The 18,680-nt window shown below is 36.0% G+C and overlaps 1 protein-coding gene across 18 annotated transcripts in view; it reads left to right on the top strand.

Annotated features, from left to right (window-relative positions):
* KIF1A (kinesin family member 1A) overlaps window positions 1-18,680 on the top strand; it is a 2,189,582-nt gene that overhangs the window by 803,706 nt on the left and 1,367,196 nt on the right. For all 18 annotated transcript variants that reach the window (XM_044071047.1, XM_044071036.1, XM_044071035.1 and 15 more), the window contains exon 6: window positions 14,021-14,199. In XM_044071047.1, coding sequence (XP_043926982.1) covers window positions 14,021-14,199 — 179 coding nt within the window. The remainder of the gene's footprint in view (window positions 1-14,020; window positions 14,200-18,680) is intronic.

Below are 18,680 nucleotides of genomic sequence, written 5' to 3'. Positions count from 1 at the left end.
CTTAATTAAGTGTACATCCAAAAATTATGTCTCATGATCATCAAATTTATATGTGAATTCAAGAAATTCTGTAGTCTGTTTAAAATAGTTAACCAGATTTTCTGCTTCTTCCTTATTGCCTTTAATTAGTAGGAAGATATCATCCAAATAACATGTGAAATACACAATTTTTGAAGAAATCTCCTCCATATTAAAGATGTAAGAGTGTTCCCAATTACTCATCACTAGATTAGCAAAACTGGATCCACAAGGGGACCCCATTGCTACTCCCCTTCTTTGGAGGTAGAGATTTCCTTTAAAATAGATGTAATTATTAGACAATACAATATCTAGGAGTTCTTCTACCAGATTGATGTCATGTGGGGGGGGGGGCACCACTACTGCGAAGCATATGGCTAACCCACTCAATCCCCAAACTTTGTGGTATTGATGTATATAAGTCTCTTATGTCAACTGTAAGAAAATTGTGATATTTGTTAAACTCTAATTCATTTACTTTCTGCAAAAAGGACCACAAATCTCTACATATTGCATTTTCTGTTGCCACGTATTTTATAAGGATAGAGTCAACCACTTTTGCACATGCATATGTGGCAGAATTCCTACCATCCACAATAGGTCTAAGTGGGGGATTTGACATACTTTTGTGGATCTTAGGGACCCCAAACATGGTTGGTACTACTGGTGATAACACAAGCATATAATTATATAAGTTAAGATCTATCTTCTCTTCAAAAAATAAATCATTAATGCATATTTTAATCTGCTCTTTAGCTATATTGTATTCATTTATTGAGGCTTTTGGTACGAGTCAGTAGAGAGAAAAAGCTTTATTTTGTTCTCATAATCTACAAAATCCATAAATACCAGGCCTCCACCTTTGTCCAGATTCATAAAACGCACTTTTGCTGTTTTTAATAGCTTAAGCTATACCTGTTTATCCCTGGTTAGATTATATCCTTTACAAGTATTCCTGTTATCACCCTGAAATGTTCTAAGATCCAACTCACATATTTTTTCGAAAATATGTAGCAAATTGTGTAATGGTGACTTATATGTGCTTGCTATCCTAAATTGTTGTGGTAATTCCACACGTGTATTCCCAAACAATGCTATTAAATTAAGTTTCCTGACATACATTTTTAAATCCAATATACAATTAGGTAAATCTATTCTTTTTGCAGGAATAAATGTCAGTCCTTTAGCTAAAATATTAGCCACATCAACAGAAACATCCAAAGTGGAGAAATTATATATATAAAAAAATCTCCTTCTACATTTGAAATAATTACTGGAGTCTCTAGTACATTGCTGTCCATTACCTCATTCATTTCCCCTTGTTGTGTTTCTTCCTCTGGTTCCATTTGTTTTGAGCTCTCCCACTCAAAAAACCCTGATGACTGTTGTTACGGTAGTTACTATTAACATTTCCTTGAGAAATTTGATTTTGGATGCGCTCACTTCTTCTCGGGCCCTCATTTTGTTCAACAGAAATGTTACTATTATCGACTGAAGGCTCTAAACCTTCCCACAGACCCGACAAGTCAGGATGTATGTTCGCCATTGCTCCATAAATATTCATGCCCCCTCTAGCATAACGTTGATCACCTCCAATGTCATTTGTCTGGTTAGCACCTCCTCTTGGCGTATTTCCTCCTGTACCTTTCCATAACTGTGCATCTGCGGGGTGCGTGGATATGCTGTACCATTTTGATATTGCAAGCGGTCATGCTCCAGTTTTTAAATTTTTATAGACTTTGATTTATTTCAATGTAAATCAATGGCTTGAAAAATATGCAAATATTCGTATTTAAAATGCTCAAAGTCTATGTGTTTTTATTTGTACATCCAGTACCGAAGCTGCATCCATTAATTCATCTGCCATAAGTATATAATGCTTACACATTAAGTCCAAAAGCTCCAACCCTTGTTTATTAAATAATTTTATCAGTTCCTGATGAAATTGTGAGTCCGGTACTAATCCAGTAGGGTATCGACAAATTCTTAACCCTTTTGGTATTATATTTGATCATATGCATTCCTGAAAGTATTCTACTTCCAATCGGAGCTACTTATATTTAAGTAAATTCTGGTCAAAGTTATTCAATAAATCAGCTGTATATACCTTGTCCCTAGCTGAGTTCCTGATCATTTGTACATCATTGTTTTCAGACAGGCCCACTGGACAAGTAAGCCAGTCTTTTAATGTTGGGATCCCAATAAGCCCTGGGGAAGGATTTCTATTAATAGGTATTTGTACAAGTGGAATGGTATTAGTCTGTGAATCATTGGTAAAAGTCTGTACATTAGAATAAATATTTTGAGTGGAATTAGCAGGTATTACTATAGAAGACTGAACAGATGTATTCACAGACACACCCGATGGACCTGCACCAAGGTTCAGTGCACCAAGGTTCAGTTCAGTTCTTTGCTGGTTAGAGTGTTGTTGCTGCTGACCAGCACCAAAATTCAGTTCAGTTCCTTGCTGGTTAGAATATTGCTGCTGCTGATATTGAACTTGCAAGCCATTAAGCTAGTCCACTTTATAGCTGAGCAGTTCTGCTTGTTGAGATAACGCTTATACCATAGTTGCATGGTTAATAATGGCTTCAGACTCCCTCTCTACATCCGAACATGGTTCCAGAGTTGTATACAGCGCATTAGTTGCCATATCGACAAAAAACAAACTTTCCCCAAAAACAAAAAACAAAACTCGTGAAAAGACAACTGGCAACACAACTGGAATAACCACTCACAAATTTATTATTAAGCGCTTTTCGTCCAAATCGTATAGTTGAACTTCATCAGATAAAAAAAATATCACTATACAAGTTTAAATAGGGCTGAAAAAGTCAGCTGATTACCCAACCTTCCAAAAGTTTAAAGAAACAACATTTAAAATCATAATATAAATAAAAACAAATTTTCTTATTACTATTTTAAATCAAAGCAGCAGCAAAACCTTCTTAAAATATGTATAAAAATATATAAAGAAGGGGAGTAACAATGGGATCCCCTTGTGTATCCAGTTTTGCTAATCTAGTGATGAGTTATTGGGAACATTCTTCCATCTTTAATATGGAGGAGATTTCTTCAAAATGTATGTATTTCACACGTTATTTGGATGATATCTCCCATTCGATTCTCAGCTGGAGCTCCTTCTGTGTGGGGTCTGCATGTCCTCCCCACGGTCGAGTGGCGTTCAAAAGACATGCGTGAATGGGCATGCCTTCGTTGAAGTTGGGCGTCAGGCTGGCACCTCAGCACCATAAAAATCTACTGCCAATCATTAGTGGACCGGAGTTCCGCTGTGGTGTCGCCCTAACTGGGAAAAGCCGAACGAAGAATAAGAAGAAGATTTGGATGATATCTTCCTACTAATTTACTAATTAAAGGTAATAAGGAAGAAGCAGAAAATCTGGTTAACTATTTTAACCAGACTACAAAATTTCTTGAATTCACATATAAATTTGATGAATATGAGACATAATTTTTGGATGTACACTTAATTAAGAACTATGAAGAATATATAGAAGAACAAAATGGTGCACAGGTGGAATCCAAAATTGACTTTTATTTAGCGCTTTCATCAGCGATAAGCTATTGACTTCTCAGAATATTAATACCATTACATTTCATCTTTTTATATACTCATATAAAAAAATGAAATGTAATGGTTTTAATATTCTGAAGAAGTCAATAGCTTATCGCTGACGAAAGCACTAAATAAAAGTAAATTTTGGATTCCACCCGAGTGCCGTTTTGTTCTTCTATATACTGTTCTGAGTTTGAGTGAATTGTTTAATTAAGAACTATCTTGATAAGAGGTATGAAGGAAAAATTTATAGAAAACCCTTTTATTCTAATACATTTTTACATTTTACAAGTGCACACCCTTACCACCAAAAAAGATCTGAGATTAACCTCTTCTCTTCCAATATCCTCTTTTAACATATATTCATTTCCTCAGTTACAACAGTACGGTCTGATATAAATGTATATTTCTTTTCTGCCCAGCCGTGCACACTGTTGATACATGTTTAACAAAATCAGCTTTACAAATACATTTTTCAACAAAAGTATCAGTACAAATCAGTTTGATATACAAATGACATATAATTCTTTACAAAATTCCAGCTAGCTTTGCTTGTATATATTAAACATCCACTGCCATACTTCTCCTGGCATAGCTGGCAATACCTCACATTGTCACATCATCTATTAGGCATATAGATTGATTAATTCCCAGCAGTCACAGTTGTGTGCATTAATTAGAATATTTTGGTTTTGCTCTTATTTGCTGCATTGATAATGCCATTAATGCACTGTACTACATTATTTACCCTTCTGTAATGGGAGTACTATATTATGTAGTGTGCTGTGTTATTGACACTTAAGCACTGTATATGTTTAATCAAGTGCTCATAGTATTGATGTCTCAGTACCCTGAGCATGGATTTCTCACAGGTGTTCTTATGGAATCTCTGAAGTCACTCATCTTGAAGAAAATCAGAAAGGTAATATTTTAACCTTTTCCTTTCTTCAGAGTTTGTGTAACCTTATAGTATATAAAGAAATGGGGGTAGACCAGTGAGGGCAAAGGCAAAAACAATGGTTTGACACTATGTTAGAGTTGTGCAGTTTCCAACATATCTATGTAACATTGTCATGAGATTTAGATAACTAATTTACAATACTCTGTATCTCAGCCAAGGTAGATTCCATATTTCATTATAAGTCCGTATGTACCTTTGACAATTTTGTGGTACCTTTTCAGTGGCCATCTTGAGATTTTGCACACAAGTCCTAGATAAAAGCTATAAAATCCATCTTGCTTGAACAAAACATTCATGTCTTATTTGGAAACTTCACTGAGACATTGTTCATGTCTTTGGCCATTAATTTGTAACCAGCAACGTTTAAACATGACATCTGCTTTTTTCCCCTAATGCTTTATGTGAACATATTTTTCATAGTCAGGTTTCAGAAATAAAATATACTGCCAATCCTATGTCTAGTATTAGCTTCAGTCTCAATCCTAGAACCTCTGGAATGACTGGCATGTCCCTGTGAATAGATGTTGTCAGCATATGTACGTCCAGGTAATGAACATCTTATAACTATACTCCATCAATAACATGTTCTATGTCAGACATGCTATCTGGGGTGTCTGCTTCCTAAACTTAAACTGCTTTGTGCATATTCTTTTATATATTATATTTAACTGCTATTTGCACCCTTCCAAGGTGGGCCTTTGTACATAAACCAGTTTGGAGCTTTTCTTTTTAGTCATTTGCCATTAACATAATGCACAGCTTTGGTACACTGAAAACATTGGCTTGTGGACAGCTTTGTTAACTATTTTGTTAACGGTACATTTGATTAGTTATTGCTGCAGATATTTGGCAGCCCTTACTACAACCCCCAACATCACTTTGGCTTGTCATATTTAATTAAGTTTAAATCAGACAACAACAATCATTTGCAAATCTCATCTACCTGTCTTTCTCGCAATGACTGAACCTGTTCCTCTTACAAATGGCAGTATTCTACAATTTCATGCAGCAGTTCTGCATAACCAGGTATACAGCCAATATGATCTGCTGTTTTATAACAAAGTTATGTACCACTGCCATCTACTACATGCAAATCTCATTTATTTAACTTCACAGATAACATGGGCTGCCTGTAATTATTTAAATGAATATTGAAACACACAATTTGTAAAATTGCTTCTAAGTTATGTGTGCTACTTGTTATAATTTGCTATTATTTTCTTAAGTTAGACGAATATTTAGAAGATTAAGCACTTATTTTCAGTGACAAATGGGCTAATATATATATTTTTAATATATTTATTGAGCAAATACTCTCAGTATGAAAGTTCATATTTCATTTTGATATATTTGACACTTAGCCCAGAAGTAATTTATATCCTTTGCACAATCCATTCATGTGCATATTTAATATAATGTAAGTCATTTTTCATGTCACACTTCTAATCATCAAAATAGAGCTGCTTTTGTCATTTGTTGCATACACAGGCACGTTGCATATAGCAACCAACTATAGCATTACTGCAGATCTCCTTTTAAGTGCACCTGTTCTCTTTAAAGTAATTTTTGAATTAAATTCAGTCTGTGCTATTCATTATTCACGGTAGATTAAAAATGCTGTCTTTTTGCTTCACCAAAACAATATTTCTAAGGACCCTTCACATCACATTTATATAGCACTGACAGTGTCGGTTTGCCAGCATTACATCTTTCTTTGTGCATGATATACCATTTACACTGTTTCATTTCTTTCCTTCCTTCTGAGAATTTTGCCTGGTGTTGCTTGATAAATTCTGCCTACACTTTATGATATGTACTTGTCACCAATATCTTGCATTCTATTTAGGCTGAACAGCACAGTATAACCTTAAGTAAAGACACACCAGACAAGGGAAGAGCTTTATGTTGCTTACTTCTGCTTTTACTGTACAGAAAGGCAGGCCGCTGTTGGGTGCATGTTCACATAGCTAGGCTGTGTATGTACACTAGTGAGTGCATGCACTTCTCATTCCTCTGCTGTTTGTCAAGTTTCTTCCCTCCCTTCTGCACCTTCTCATAATCAGTTCTGTTGCATAGCATGTACCATCATTATCATCAACATACTAGTAAACTTTTCCCTTCAGGCATTCTGTAGCATTACTTCCAAAGACGCTGTAAAGGATCAGCTGCAGTGCTGACCTCTCATCACTTCCATTTCATGTGAGTGTACTCAAATTACATTTATCTTTTGTGCCCTACTCATGCCACTAATCAGGTAGCCATTTCAAGATGTTTCTATAATTTCTACTGAAATAAATGAATTAAGTTATTTTTCTGACCTCTGGAATTTATGTTTAACACACCCTTTGCCTAGGTTTTTACCACAGTCTTTGCTTGTATCATTATGGTGCGTGCGTGTGTTGGTGTGTGTGTGTGTGTGTGTGTGTGTGTGTGTGTGTGTGTGTGTGTGTGTGTGTGTGTGTGTGTGTGTGTGTTGGATGTTGCGGTGTGGGAGTCAAATGCATACCATTGCTGGCTGAAACATGAACCTCAACAATACTGAACTATACAGTCTTAGCTAATCCTCATTAATAACAGAAATTGCCACTGAAACTGAATGTTTTAGTTTTGTCTCACTCAACATATCCTTAATGCTTCTGAATATCCCAACAACAGAGGGAGCTGACATGGGAATGAATCTTAAGCAGTTTTCTTCTTAGGCAGACCTTTGTTAGGTTACTTCAATTACCTGTGAGGCAATGCCTTCAAGGAGGCCCTCTTCTAATTTTCCACAGTTCTTTTCTGACAGTCTTTATTGTGTGCTGGGGTAGAGTAAGTTATTTTTTATTATCTTTTTCCCCTGAAGTATCTTCCATGAATTAATTTCTTCAATCATTGTAATAGTTAACTCTTCAGAACCATTAACAAGATCATGTAATTGCAGTCAAAAGACTAACAGGACAGATACTTTGTGCATTTGTTCTTTTGATCCCTAAATTATGTAGACCAAAAAAGAGCCAGCACAAATCAGTGTGGAAAATTTGTATTATAACTAGAACATAGTGTATTTAAAAATACACAAATGTATCATATTCACCAAATGAATCAGACAGGTTTCGGCAATGCTGCCTTCCTCAGTGAATAAAAACAGTATAACAAAATCTCCCTCCAACAAAACCTAATATATATATAAATACCAATTAACACATACAATTATTGGATTGATCAGGGTTTCAGAAGTATTCATTCAAGCCAGGTAGAAATAATCCACTGAGCTTGACAATCCACTTATTTTCTTTCAAATTAAGTATCTCATGCAATCCTGCCTTGTTCTGTGATTTGTATATAATACAGTCAATGATTGTAAATCTAAATATCCCAGTTTTATGTTTACAAATATGTTTATACAGTGCACTAGATTGTTTGCAGTTCTTAATGTCACTCGTGTTCACGTGTTCACTTATCTGTAATCTAAGTGGCCTGGATGTTTGTCCAACATAAAATGCTGGGCATGTACAAATTGCCAAATATATCACCTAATTGGTACTGCAAGTAGCAAAAAAAGTGTTGTCAAACACCCGAGGTGTATTTTGGCTAGTGAAACTGCAAGTTTTATAGACCTTTGAACAATTGGAACAATGACCACATGGATTGCAATCCATCAATTTCTCCCCAGTTATGGTTCTCTGGCTAAAAAAACCTATCCTGATTCTGACACGTTTTGTAATGGTTGAACAAAGAACTTAGAGAGCGTCCCTTAAGAAAGGAATGCATACACTTGTCTCCTACATATTCCATAAGTGAGCCCTCCCTTTGAAGAATATCCCAATGCTTAGAGATGATATTCATAAACGAATGTGTATTTTTACCATACGTAGTAATTAGCCTAACTTGATTGCTCCTAACAGGCTGGTCACTCTTATATACAAGCAAATCAGATCTGTCATGCTGAGAAGCATGGCTAGCTCTACAGGTGTCACCAGCCCTGTATCCCCGATTCCTGAATCGATTGGAAAGATCCCGCTTATATTGATTGTAAATAGAGGAGTCTGAACAAATTCTTCTAATCCTAAGAAAGTGAGACTTGGGAATGTTCCTGATAACATATTCGGGGTGGAAGCTGGAAGCATGTAACAAGGTATTATATTGCAGAAATTTGCAAAAAACTTCTGTCTCCAAGGTGTACTCGGGGGTACGTTTAACCAAGACATCCAAAAAAGTGATCTCATTTTTGTGCCAGGTTAACTTAAATTGGATCCCCCACTTGTTTTGGTTCAAATATTCAACAAACTCCGCCAAATAGGAAGCATCTGCTCTCCATACCATCCAACAGTCATCAAGATATCACCTCCAAATATCAGTTTCTACCAAATAAATATTATGACTAACATCATAAAGCAGTTGCTCCTCTATGTAAGCCATGAACAGGTCGGCATATATGGGGGCACTTAGATTACAGATAAGTGAACACATGAGTGACATTAAGAACTGCAAACAATCTAGTGCACTGTATAAACATATTTGTAAACATAAAACTGGGATATTTAGATTTACAATCATTGACTGTATTATATATAAATCACAGTACAAGGCAGGATTGCATGAGATACTTAATTTGAAAGAAAAGTAGTGGATAGTCAAGCTTGGTGGATTATTTCCACCTGGCTTGAATGAATACTTCTGAAACTCTGATCAATCCAATAATTGTATAAGTTTTAATTGGTATTTATATATATTAGGTTTTGTTGGAGGGAGATTTTGTTATACTGTTTTTGTTCACTAAGGAAGGCAGCATTGCTGAAACCTGTCTGATTCATTTGGTGAATATGATACATTTGTATATTTTTAAATACACTATGTTCTAGTTATAATACAATTTTTTCACACTGATTCGTGCTGGCAATTTTTTGGTCTACGTAATTTAGGAGTTTTGGGCCATTGCACTAGCCGTACCTGCGCGTTTTTCACAGTATCTTTTGATCCCTAACCATAAACCATAGCCTTGTACTTTCTGTCAAGACTTCAATGAAAATACTTTGAGATGTCTCTTTCAGTGATCAAGAACTGTATCTAACTGCAACCCAGATGATGTTTTACTCTGTATACATTGTCATCTGATTGAATAATGAGGGACTGGGAGGGTGGCCTAATGGTTAAGATGTTTGCCTTACAAAGACAAGGTGCAGGGTTTGAGTCTCACAAGGGATAATTGGCTAGGCTTAAAATGGCCCGCAAGAGCAGTCAGCCTAGTACTAACCTATGAACCTATGAACCTATGACTGCACAACATAGAACAGTTTTGAAGATGTCTTTCACCTGCATTGGGGTGGTATGCCAGACCTACAGAATGCTGCAGACATGCAGAGGAAGAACTGAATGAGTAACACACCAAGGTATATTATAAACAGTACAGGGCTGGAAGAGGAAGGTGAAGGTTTGCCAGCAATTTCTGGGGGACTGATAGACACCGCATGACACCTCATTTACTAGGCTATTATGAAATGGGAGAGATTGCAGTAAATGGGTAGGGGGAATGGGTTGTAAAATAAATAATACTCATGGAAGAAATAAGCTAGTCAGTAGAGATGCGAGATGAGGGTAGTTAAAAGAGGAAGAGTGAACAATGGATGTGAGAGTGTAAGCTGGTTTACAGGAATGGAGGACACTACGGTACAAAGCGCAAATGAATAGGCAGGTATAATAAGTAATAAGAAGGTGCAGAAGAGAGAGAGGAGAGGAGAGGAGCTAAAGTCATAAAAAGCAAAAGCACAGCAGGAGGTACAGAAAACCCAGAGTGCAGAGGGAATGAGATGGAAACATTTACTGTTTGTGAGTAACTAAAATAAACAATGGCTGATTGCAGCTTGTTCTTAATCTTTCCTGAAATGCTGATGCTGGGTAATTAACTGGTTACAGAAGTGTGAAACATTAACTTTCCATGACATGGTGAAAGACCTTTCTAAATGACAGTCTTACTTTTTAAGCTGCTGTCTGTAAAATGAGATAACCTGCACATAATCAGTGATGTTACATAAAATAAAGGGACATCAAAGGTCAGTGTCTTTCTTAGGTAAGAACATAGTAAATAGCAAGGTGCAAGCTCAGATCATTCTGGCTTTTAGTGCATTTTCACCACTGACATTACATTTCTGTTCGTCACGTCTTGCATATCTACAACCTATGGGCTTGACATGTACAGGCAGTCATGTTAAGTGCTAACCTGCATTTCCCAAATACTGCAAACACTATCCAGTGCATTATACAGATGATTATAATCATGCCTTCAACCAGGATGTTATGTGCTCAAGAGATGGTAGTGAAGCTTGACAGGTAAATCTTGACATCCATGTCCAGAACACTTAACATCCCAGGTTATGATCGATGAGATCCAGTCATAATTCTCTATAGTGCAAGAAACATTTACCTGCTGTCATGTACTACAGATGTTTGAGAAAAAAAGAAAAGAAAGTGTAGTAGCAGTGACTGAACACACTAACTGCTGCCACACAGAGAGCAACCACCCAAGACGTTTTATGGAAAGCCAGTAAACGCTTCATTTTGACTGAAAAAATGCTCCAAATAAATTGCTTAAAGGCTTCCTGACACTCTTTTGCTGTGGCTGTGTTAATACTCTAATGTCAGACCAGTGCGTAACAGTCCTGAGGCTTTTGTTAAGCACCAGAAGCCTGCCTTTGCACTGATTTCAGAGCATACTTGCTAGACTCTATGCAGTACACATGAATACCAGATCATTAGTAATACCCTGTCTGTGCAGGGGCTGCAACTGCAAACTAAGGAATAAACAAATAAATGAATTTACTTATTTGTGTTTATTAACCAAGGTAAAGCTCTAATCCACATGTTGAAGCATTATCAGTGCCTTGCTCAGAATTCACACAGCAGGCAAATAGAGGTGGAAGGAATCATAACCTGTACCTGTTGATTACAGGATGCAGCACATTAACAGTTTAGAGCCTTAATTTTCTGCAGGAACTGACAGACAATTAAACTTTTACCTAGCCTGTTTTGGGAGAAAGCCATTGTCACCCCCCCCCCCCCAAATTCCTGTAATACTGGCAAATGGTTCTTTCACATGGTATGCACTGGTTACAGTTTATTGAAAAAGAAAAACCCTGCAATGGAACATCATCAGAATCTGCTGTTCTGTATATTCAACCGTTGTGTTTGTTCAGCATTTCTGCTATTATATCATCCTCCTAACAGCAGTATTCGATCAACCCTGTCCTCACTACCCATGTTTCTTAAACGTAAAAACAAGCCTTTAGACTCCAACCCTATTCCTCAATTTGCAAGATATAGTTTTTCCTGTTAGATGATTTTCATTACTTGTCATCCTTCATGCTTCTATCATAGAAGCACTGTCCATGTCCCTGGGCCAGTACCCCACCTGTACTTTGCCATTTAGGGTACTTCACAGACAATGCCATTTTCTGCTCCTCAAAACCACTAATACAGATATTAAGTATACATCTTGATGGACTAGGGTACAGAGACAGGAGGTGGTAGTTTCAGCCTTGGGTTTTCTAAACTATGACAGTTTATTTTGATGTTTCTGCATGGGTAGTCTCAGAGGACATTCCTGGACATTTAAAATGGGAGATTTTGAAGAGCATAGCTTTCACTTCAGGTGCATTATGATTCGGTGCAGCGGTAGCAATTACACTGTCTTACATAAACAGCAAAACAATATCCACCAGCAGTAAACAGCAATTTCTGAAATGAAGGTAAAAAGTCAGTTAATTAGGCCATATTAGATGACTAATCTGAGTATAGTATTAGCCATCAAATCTTTTCATAATGAAGGCAATGCAACCTCCGTCTATGTTCTCTCTGGTTATTAAACTTTTGTAATGCCTTTTTTATGCCTTGGCAGTTCTAAAAGAGCATGAAATTATAGTTACTAAAATGATACTTGTGGACAGAAAAAAATATAAAATATATAAGTATTCAGATTTGTGGTGTATTAACTGTTTGCACTGAGCAACAACTAAAAACAAGATACTTACCACATAGCCTTCAAGGCACTACCAGCAGTTTAACTGTTGTATATTAAGTAGATTTATAAATGTGTCATAAATCTGGGTGCTTGTTTTTTAGACTTTTTTGGTTGTTTACATGTTCAGAGTCCTTTGGGGCGGCCACGGTGGTGCAGCGGTTAGCGTTGCCGCCTCACAGCAAGAGGTTCTCTGGTTTGATTCTCAGCTGGGGTGTCTTCTGTGTGGAGTCTGCATGTCCTCCCTGTGGTCACATGGGTTTCCTCCGGGTGCACCGGTTTCCTCCCACATCCCAAAGAAATGCTGTAGGTGGATTGGACACTCTAAATTGGCCCTAGGTGTAAGTGTGTGCATGTGTGTGCCTTCTGTGGAAGATTGGGTGCCGGGCTGGCAACTCGACACCGTAAAACTCCACTGCCAATCATGAGCAGATAGGTGATCCGCTGTGGTGACCCCTAACTGGGAAAAAGCTGAACGAAGAAGAAGACATGTTCAGAGTCCTTTCATGCTGTCTGATGTTGTGCTTTAAACCTGCAGACACTGTATAATGTGAGGTGCATGATGCCCTGTGATTGTTTCTTGACAAAGAGGGTCATGTATTTTCCAAAGTAGCAGGTAAAGCACTGTGTCAAACAGCTGTAGCAATTTTCACTGGAGACCTTTCAAGTAGATTCTTACCTTGTGCTTTGATCAGCAGTCTGCTTTGCTGCAGAGCCACCTATGAGGTGTAAGCCACAATTGCTATACTGTTTGTTAACGTCCTGGAGATTTTCTCAGGATCTCAGCCTATTTAAAGCTTTTACAGACCTGAGATCACACCATCCCTTTGGTAAAAAAAGTTCAACGCATTGAATGTTTCAAAAGTTTTAATAAGTAATCAAAACTGTGTGGCAAAACACGAGAACAAAAATAGACATGTGGAGAGCTAAAAAGCCTAGAAATGTGTGACAGTGAAGTACAATACAAAAGAAGTGAAGGGTGGAGGGCATTAGTTAGGCCTGGATACTGTCGCTTATAGTACAGTCTTTAAATGATATGCATTTGTTATCATAACAACTAAACAGGGAGTATACTGCAATCTCCCATCTGATATGTCTGTTTGGATATACAAGTCACAAAACAGACCCTGGACTGAATATCTTGATACAATGCATTTAATTGCCTACTCTTTGGAAGGAAAAACTAAATAATTGCACATGTTTTATACTTAAAATGGTAACAGAATTCTTAATGTGATACTGCACTGTGTCAGAAAGCTGAAGCAGACATAAGTTGGTTCTTGAAAGAAGGATATAGTATGACTTAATGTTAAAGCAAATACATGCAGCAGTCCGAAGGCTAAGTTTTCATTTCTATTATGGTGGTTCTTGACAGTTGTCTCATCTGTGACTTCCTTAAATTATTTGTAGTGAATCACATCCATTGCTGTATGGCTACATTATAATAATAAATGTGATTTTTTTCCATCAGGTGAGCTATATGGAAATTTACTGTGAGCGTGTGCGTGACCTACTGAACCCAAAGAACAAGGGAAACCTACGCGTCAGGGAACACCCACTTCTTGGGCCTTATGTTGAAGACCTTTCCAAACTGGCTGTCACATCTTACAACGACATCCAAGACCTGATGGATTCTGGAAACAAGGCTCGGTCAGTAAGCTTTGAGTTTTGAGCAGGAGAGAGCCTATGGCCTTTATGAACTGACATGCAAGTGATTGATGTTTAAAGGTTTTATTTTAATTTGCAGTAGTGATGTAGAATGAATATCCTGTTCAGTGATATGTGCGCAAATTATTTTTCCATAGTTTTATGTGGGTCTCTGTACTATGTGCCTGTACATTGTATTAATAATTATATTTTACTGTATTAAGTGAAAGCAAAATATTGTAATTGTGTGTGTGTGTGGGGGGTGGATTGTGTGTATTTTATTTTTTGAGTTTCATGATGCTGTCCTGGTGTTGAACAAATTCTAATTTAAAATAAATACATAATGTTAATATTCATTCATCTTTTCTGTGAATGGACTGTTTTGAATTACTGACCTGTAACGTCTTTCTTTTGGACTTAATCCAGATGGAGTCTTGTAATAACAATACATTTGACTATTGTCATTAGTGTAAACAAACTTCTATTATATAGTTCAGTGAATCCACAAGATCGCAATACATTTGTTTGACAGCAGAGACAGTAAGTGTATCTGATCTACCATTAAGTGCATTTAATATTGTACATGCCATCCATCCCTGTCTTCCCTCTCAACCTTTCTAAACCTGGCCCATGCTTTCTTGAATGCCTCCATGGATTTTCTGTTCTTCACAGATTCTGGCATCTCATTCCATGAATTTACAGCTTTTTCTATATTTTCTCTTACCTCTCTCTGAACTTGTACTATTGCTATTCTTATCTCTTTCTGCTTGTTTGTTATATATCAGAGGTGAAACAGATGGGGTGGTAGGTTTAAAAGTTATCCTAAGCATCACTACCCCTTCTCTTGCTTCAACAATATGCTGTTATTTCTGCCTTAATCATTACCTTTACAGTTCTTCATAGCTGCATTCATTACCCTATTTTTTCCTTTTTGCCTCTTTCTCTAATGATTTTCCATAGTCCAGAATACCCCAACTTTGTCCATTTTTTAAACATTTTTTATTTTCCACATATAATCAACATAAATACAAAAGAATGATTTGTACACTATTTACAACAATCCAAAACATTAAACATATTGAGTTATATCTTGTTTTAATGACACAGTTGTGTAACTCTAATAACTGACTTAATTTTTGTCAGCTATCACTAACCTTCATTTTTCATTATATCTCATATAAGCAACAGCAATGTCTCTGTGACATACTTCAGTGGTTAATTTTATGAATTCTCTAACATTCTGAGCAGATTCATTTTAGTGATTAATTTCCTTGCTACTTTTAGTAACGTCCACAGCAAAGAAAATTGTATAGGTCCTATGCAAGCAAGAACTGGAGCATTACACATTTTCAGTGATTCAGACATCACACATCTTTCTGATTATAAACCTTTAAGAAAGTTTTTACATTTTTCCCTATATTTCCCAATGTTTTTCACTGCTATAAAATATATTGCACCAATCAGCTTTAAGTTGTTTTTTACATCTCCAAAATGAAAAATCATTTGTTTTAAGTGGTGCAGCGGTTAGCGTTGTCGCCTCACAGCAAGAGGTTCTCCTGTTCGATTCTCAGCTGGAGCGCCTTCTGTGTGGAGTCTGCATATCCTCCCCACAGTCAAATGACGTTAAAGACATGCAGGTAGGTGAATGGGCATGTCTTCTTTGAAGGTTGGGCATCGGGCTGGCAACTCAGCACCGTAAAAATCTACTGCCAATCATGAGCAGACCGAAGTTCTGCTGTGGCGACCCCTAACCAGGAAAAGCCAAAAGTCTTAAATATATTTTATATGGTATAATACAAATTCTCTGCAAAATGTCCATGTAAATAGTTTCCAGTAAATACAAGTTAAAGTAGAATCTATTGATTTCAGAAGTAAATCTTTACAATTCATCTGTATCTCAGATTGTCATTCCTGTGGAACAAGCTATCAATTTGCATAAAACACACCTCCTCAATGATCCTATTTAAGTGTAACTTAGACAACTGGATGGGAGGCCATAAATTTACCTCAGGGGTGTCACCTATGTCCTTCTTGGATGAGGGCAGTTGGTACTGATCATAGACTCTCACTGCAAATATAGACCATACAACCTGGTCAATAAGGGAACAAGGCTATAAGAGGGCTAGGCTTATAAAGGCCATAAGGTCAATAGCTTAGTAACTAACATGGTTAGGCTTATAAAGGCCCTAGAGTCAATAGCCTAGTAACTAACATGGCTAGGCTTATAAAGGCCCTAGGGCCAATAGCCTAGTAACCCTCTAGGTTTTGAATATTGGCTAAAGCGTTATCCTCGCCCATTGAGCTTTTTAGGCAGTGCCAAAATTTACAAACTTACTGACATAGCAAAATCAACTCAACTGAACCTCAAGGTGTTAATACTCAATGCCAATAGCCTAAACAAAAAACTACACTCCCTCCAAGCTCTTCTTACCCTGGAGAATATAGACATCTCTGCAGTTAACAAGACATGATTTTAAAGCTGCAGAGAGTATCCTAGCAGATGTACAGACAGGGACTAATGGAGGAGGTATCTCAATACACATCAATAACAAGTATATCTGTAGGTTAATTAAACAAGATGATGTGCCGCAGTTTCTTCATGCGCAGGTCACTATAGAAAAAAAATCCCTTACCATATCCTAGGAAGCTATAGATCACTCGCTGCCCTATAAAACTCATAGCAAATACTTAGACTTACTGGGAACCCTCTACTTTTAGTAACGTCCACAGCAAAGAAAATTGTATAGGTCCTATGCAAGCAAGAACTGGAGCATTACACATTTTCAGTGATTCAGACATCACACATCTTTCTTTTTTTTTTTTATCAAAACAGGTTTATTGTTTTAACATATAAGAGAAATATCATAACAATTTTATACAAGTAATTAAAATAATTATTATAATATTCAACAAAACAACTAAAGTATTTACAAAGACATCCACTACAATCAGATCAATTAATTAAACTAAAATACCATGCTACTGAAATTAAAATTTTTTAACAAATTTTGTAAATTATCCCATACAATAAAATAAGATGTTTTTCTATTTGTTCTAGTCCTAATTGTGTTTATTTCCATATGGCACACTATATTCATAACATTTTTAAATTCATTGAACGAAGGAGGTGTATCTGAAATCCAATTTCTAGTTATTATTTTCCTAGCCACTGCTAGAATAGACCATAACAAGGGAAGCTTAACCTTTTTAACACTTTGAGGTACAGGTGTGTTGAATAATATAAGAGATTTAGAAATAATGAAATTATCTGTAAAAGAGCCTGCAAAAATTCATTAATTGACTTCCAGTATTCTTTCAACTTTATACAGTCATAAAACATATGAGCCCAGTCAGCATTAATTTCTACATTACATCTCTTACATAGATTATCTTTATTATTTATTTTATTCATCATCAAAGGTGTATAAAAGATCTATGTAAAAATTTCCATGTATAAAGTCTCCAGACAATGGAAGGCGTAGTTCTATAAGCAGATTCAATATATATTGTTTATCTTGTTGATTTGGTGGGTCCCCATTAATAGAAGTGAAATAATTCCAGTATGAATCTACACTGTAAAAAGTTTCTTGTCTGATATCTTTATGTATGTATGAAAGTTTACCTTTATCAGAAACTTTATGTTGTAAATTTAATATCAAGTAATCAATCAGTGTTGGAATAGATTCTTTAACAGTTATAGACATTAAATCTATTTTATTAATGAGATGTTGTCTAAAGGTCTGAACCTCTAACCAGCAAGTTTCTCTTAGATCAAATTCTTGTTTTAAGAAATCTAGATTTTAACTTTATTATCAGATATCAACTGATACCAGTACTTTAGATCATTATCTATAGCTAATTGAGTTCCTTCAGAAGTAGATGACAAAAGCATACCCTGAGTATACATTATAGGAAATACAATAAAATTCCATTCCCTATACTTAGGGTGCATGAATATAAAGTTACAATAACTAATAATAATATTTAATGGGTAACAAACCATATGTTTAGGTGTAATAGGTGAAGTACAAAATTCCTTTAGTAACCATAACATGGAGTTATTTACAATCATATTTTTATGTGTTAAGGAGATTTTCATGAAGTGTATACTAATTAGCTCCCAATAATCTTTCCATTTTGTGACATATGACTGATCTATTAATAAAGTAATAACTTTTACAATAGAAGAGATAGTATATAAATTAAAGTCTGGAAAAGAAATACCCCTTGAGACCAGCTATTAGTATGTTTCTTTAATGCAATCCTAGGTCTATTAGGTGCCCATAAGAAATTTAACATTAGTGTGTTCAGTTTCTTGATAATTATTTTGTAGGTGGAAGTATTATTGATTGTATTAAGTATAAAATCTTGGGGAATATTATCATTTTAATAATTGTAAGTCTCTCCTCCATAGTAAAAAACATATTATTCCAGGTATTAAAAGATTTTGTATATTAAGAAAACAGGTATTATAATTATTATAT

The sequence above is a fragment of the Protopterus annectens genome, chromosome 5.part0 (assembly GCF_019279795.1).
Source record: "Protopterus annectens isolate FY-2018-M chromosome 5.part0, PAN1.0, whole genome shotgun sequence".
Lineage (NCBI taxonomy): Eukaryota > Metazoa > Chordata > Ceratodontiformes > Protopteridae > Protopterus > Protopterus annectens.
Note: the sequence above shows the minus strand (reverse complement) of the source record. Positions and strands in the feature narration are given on the sequence as shown.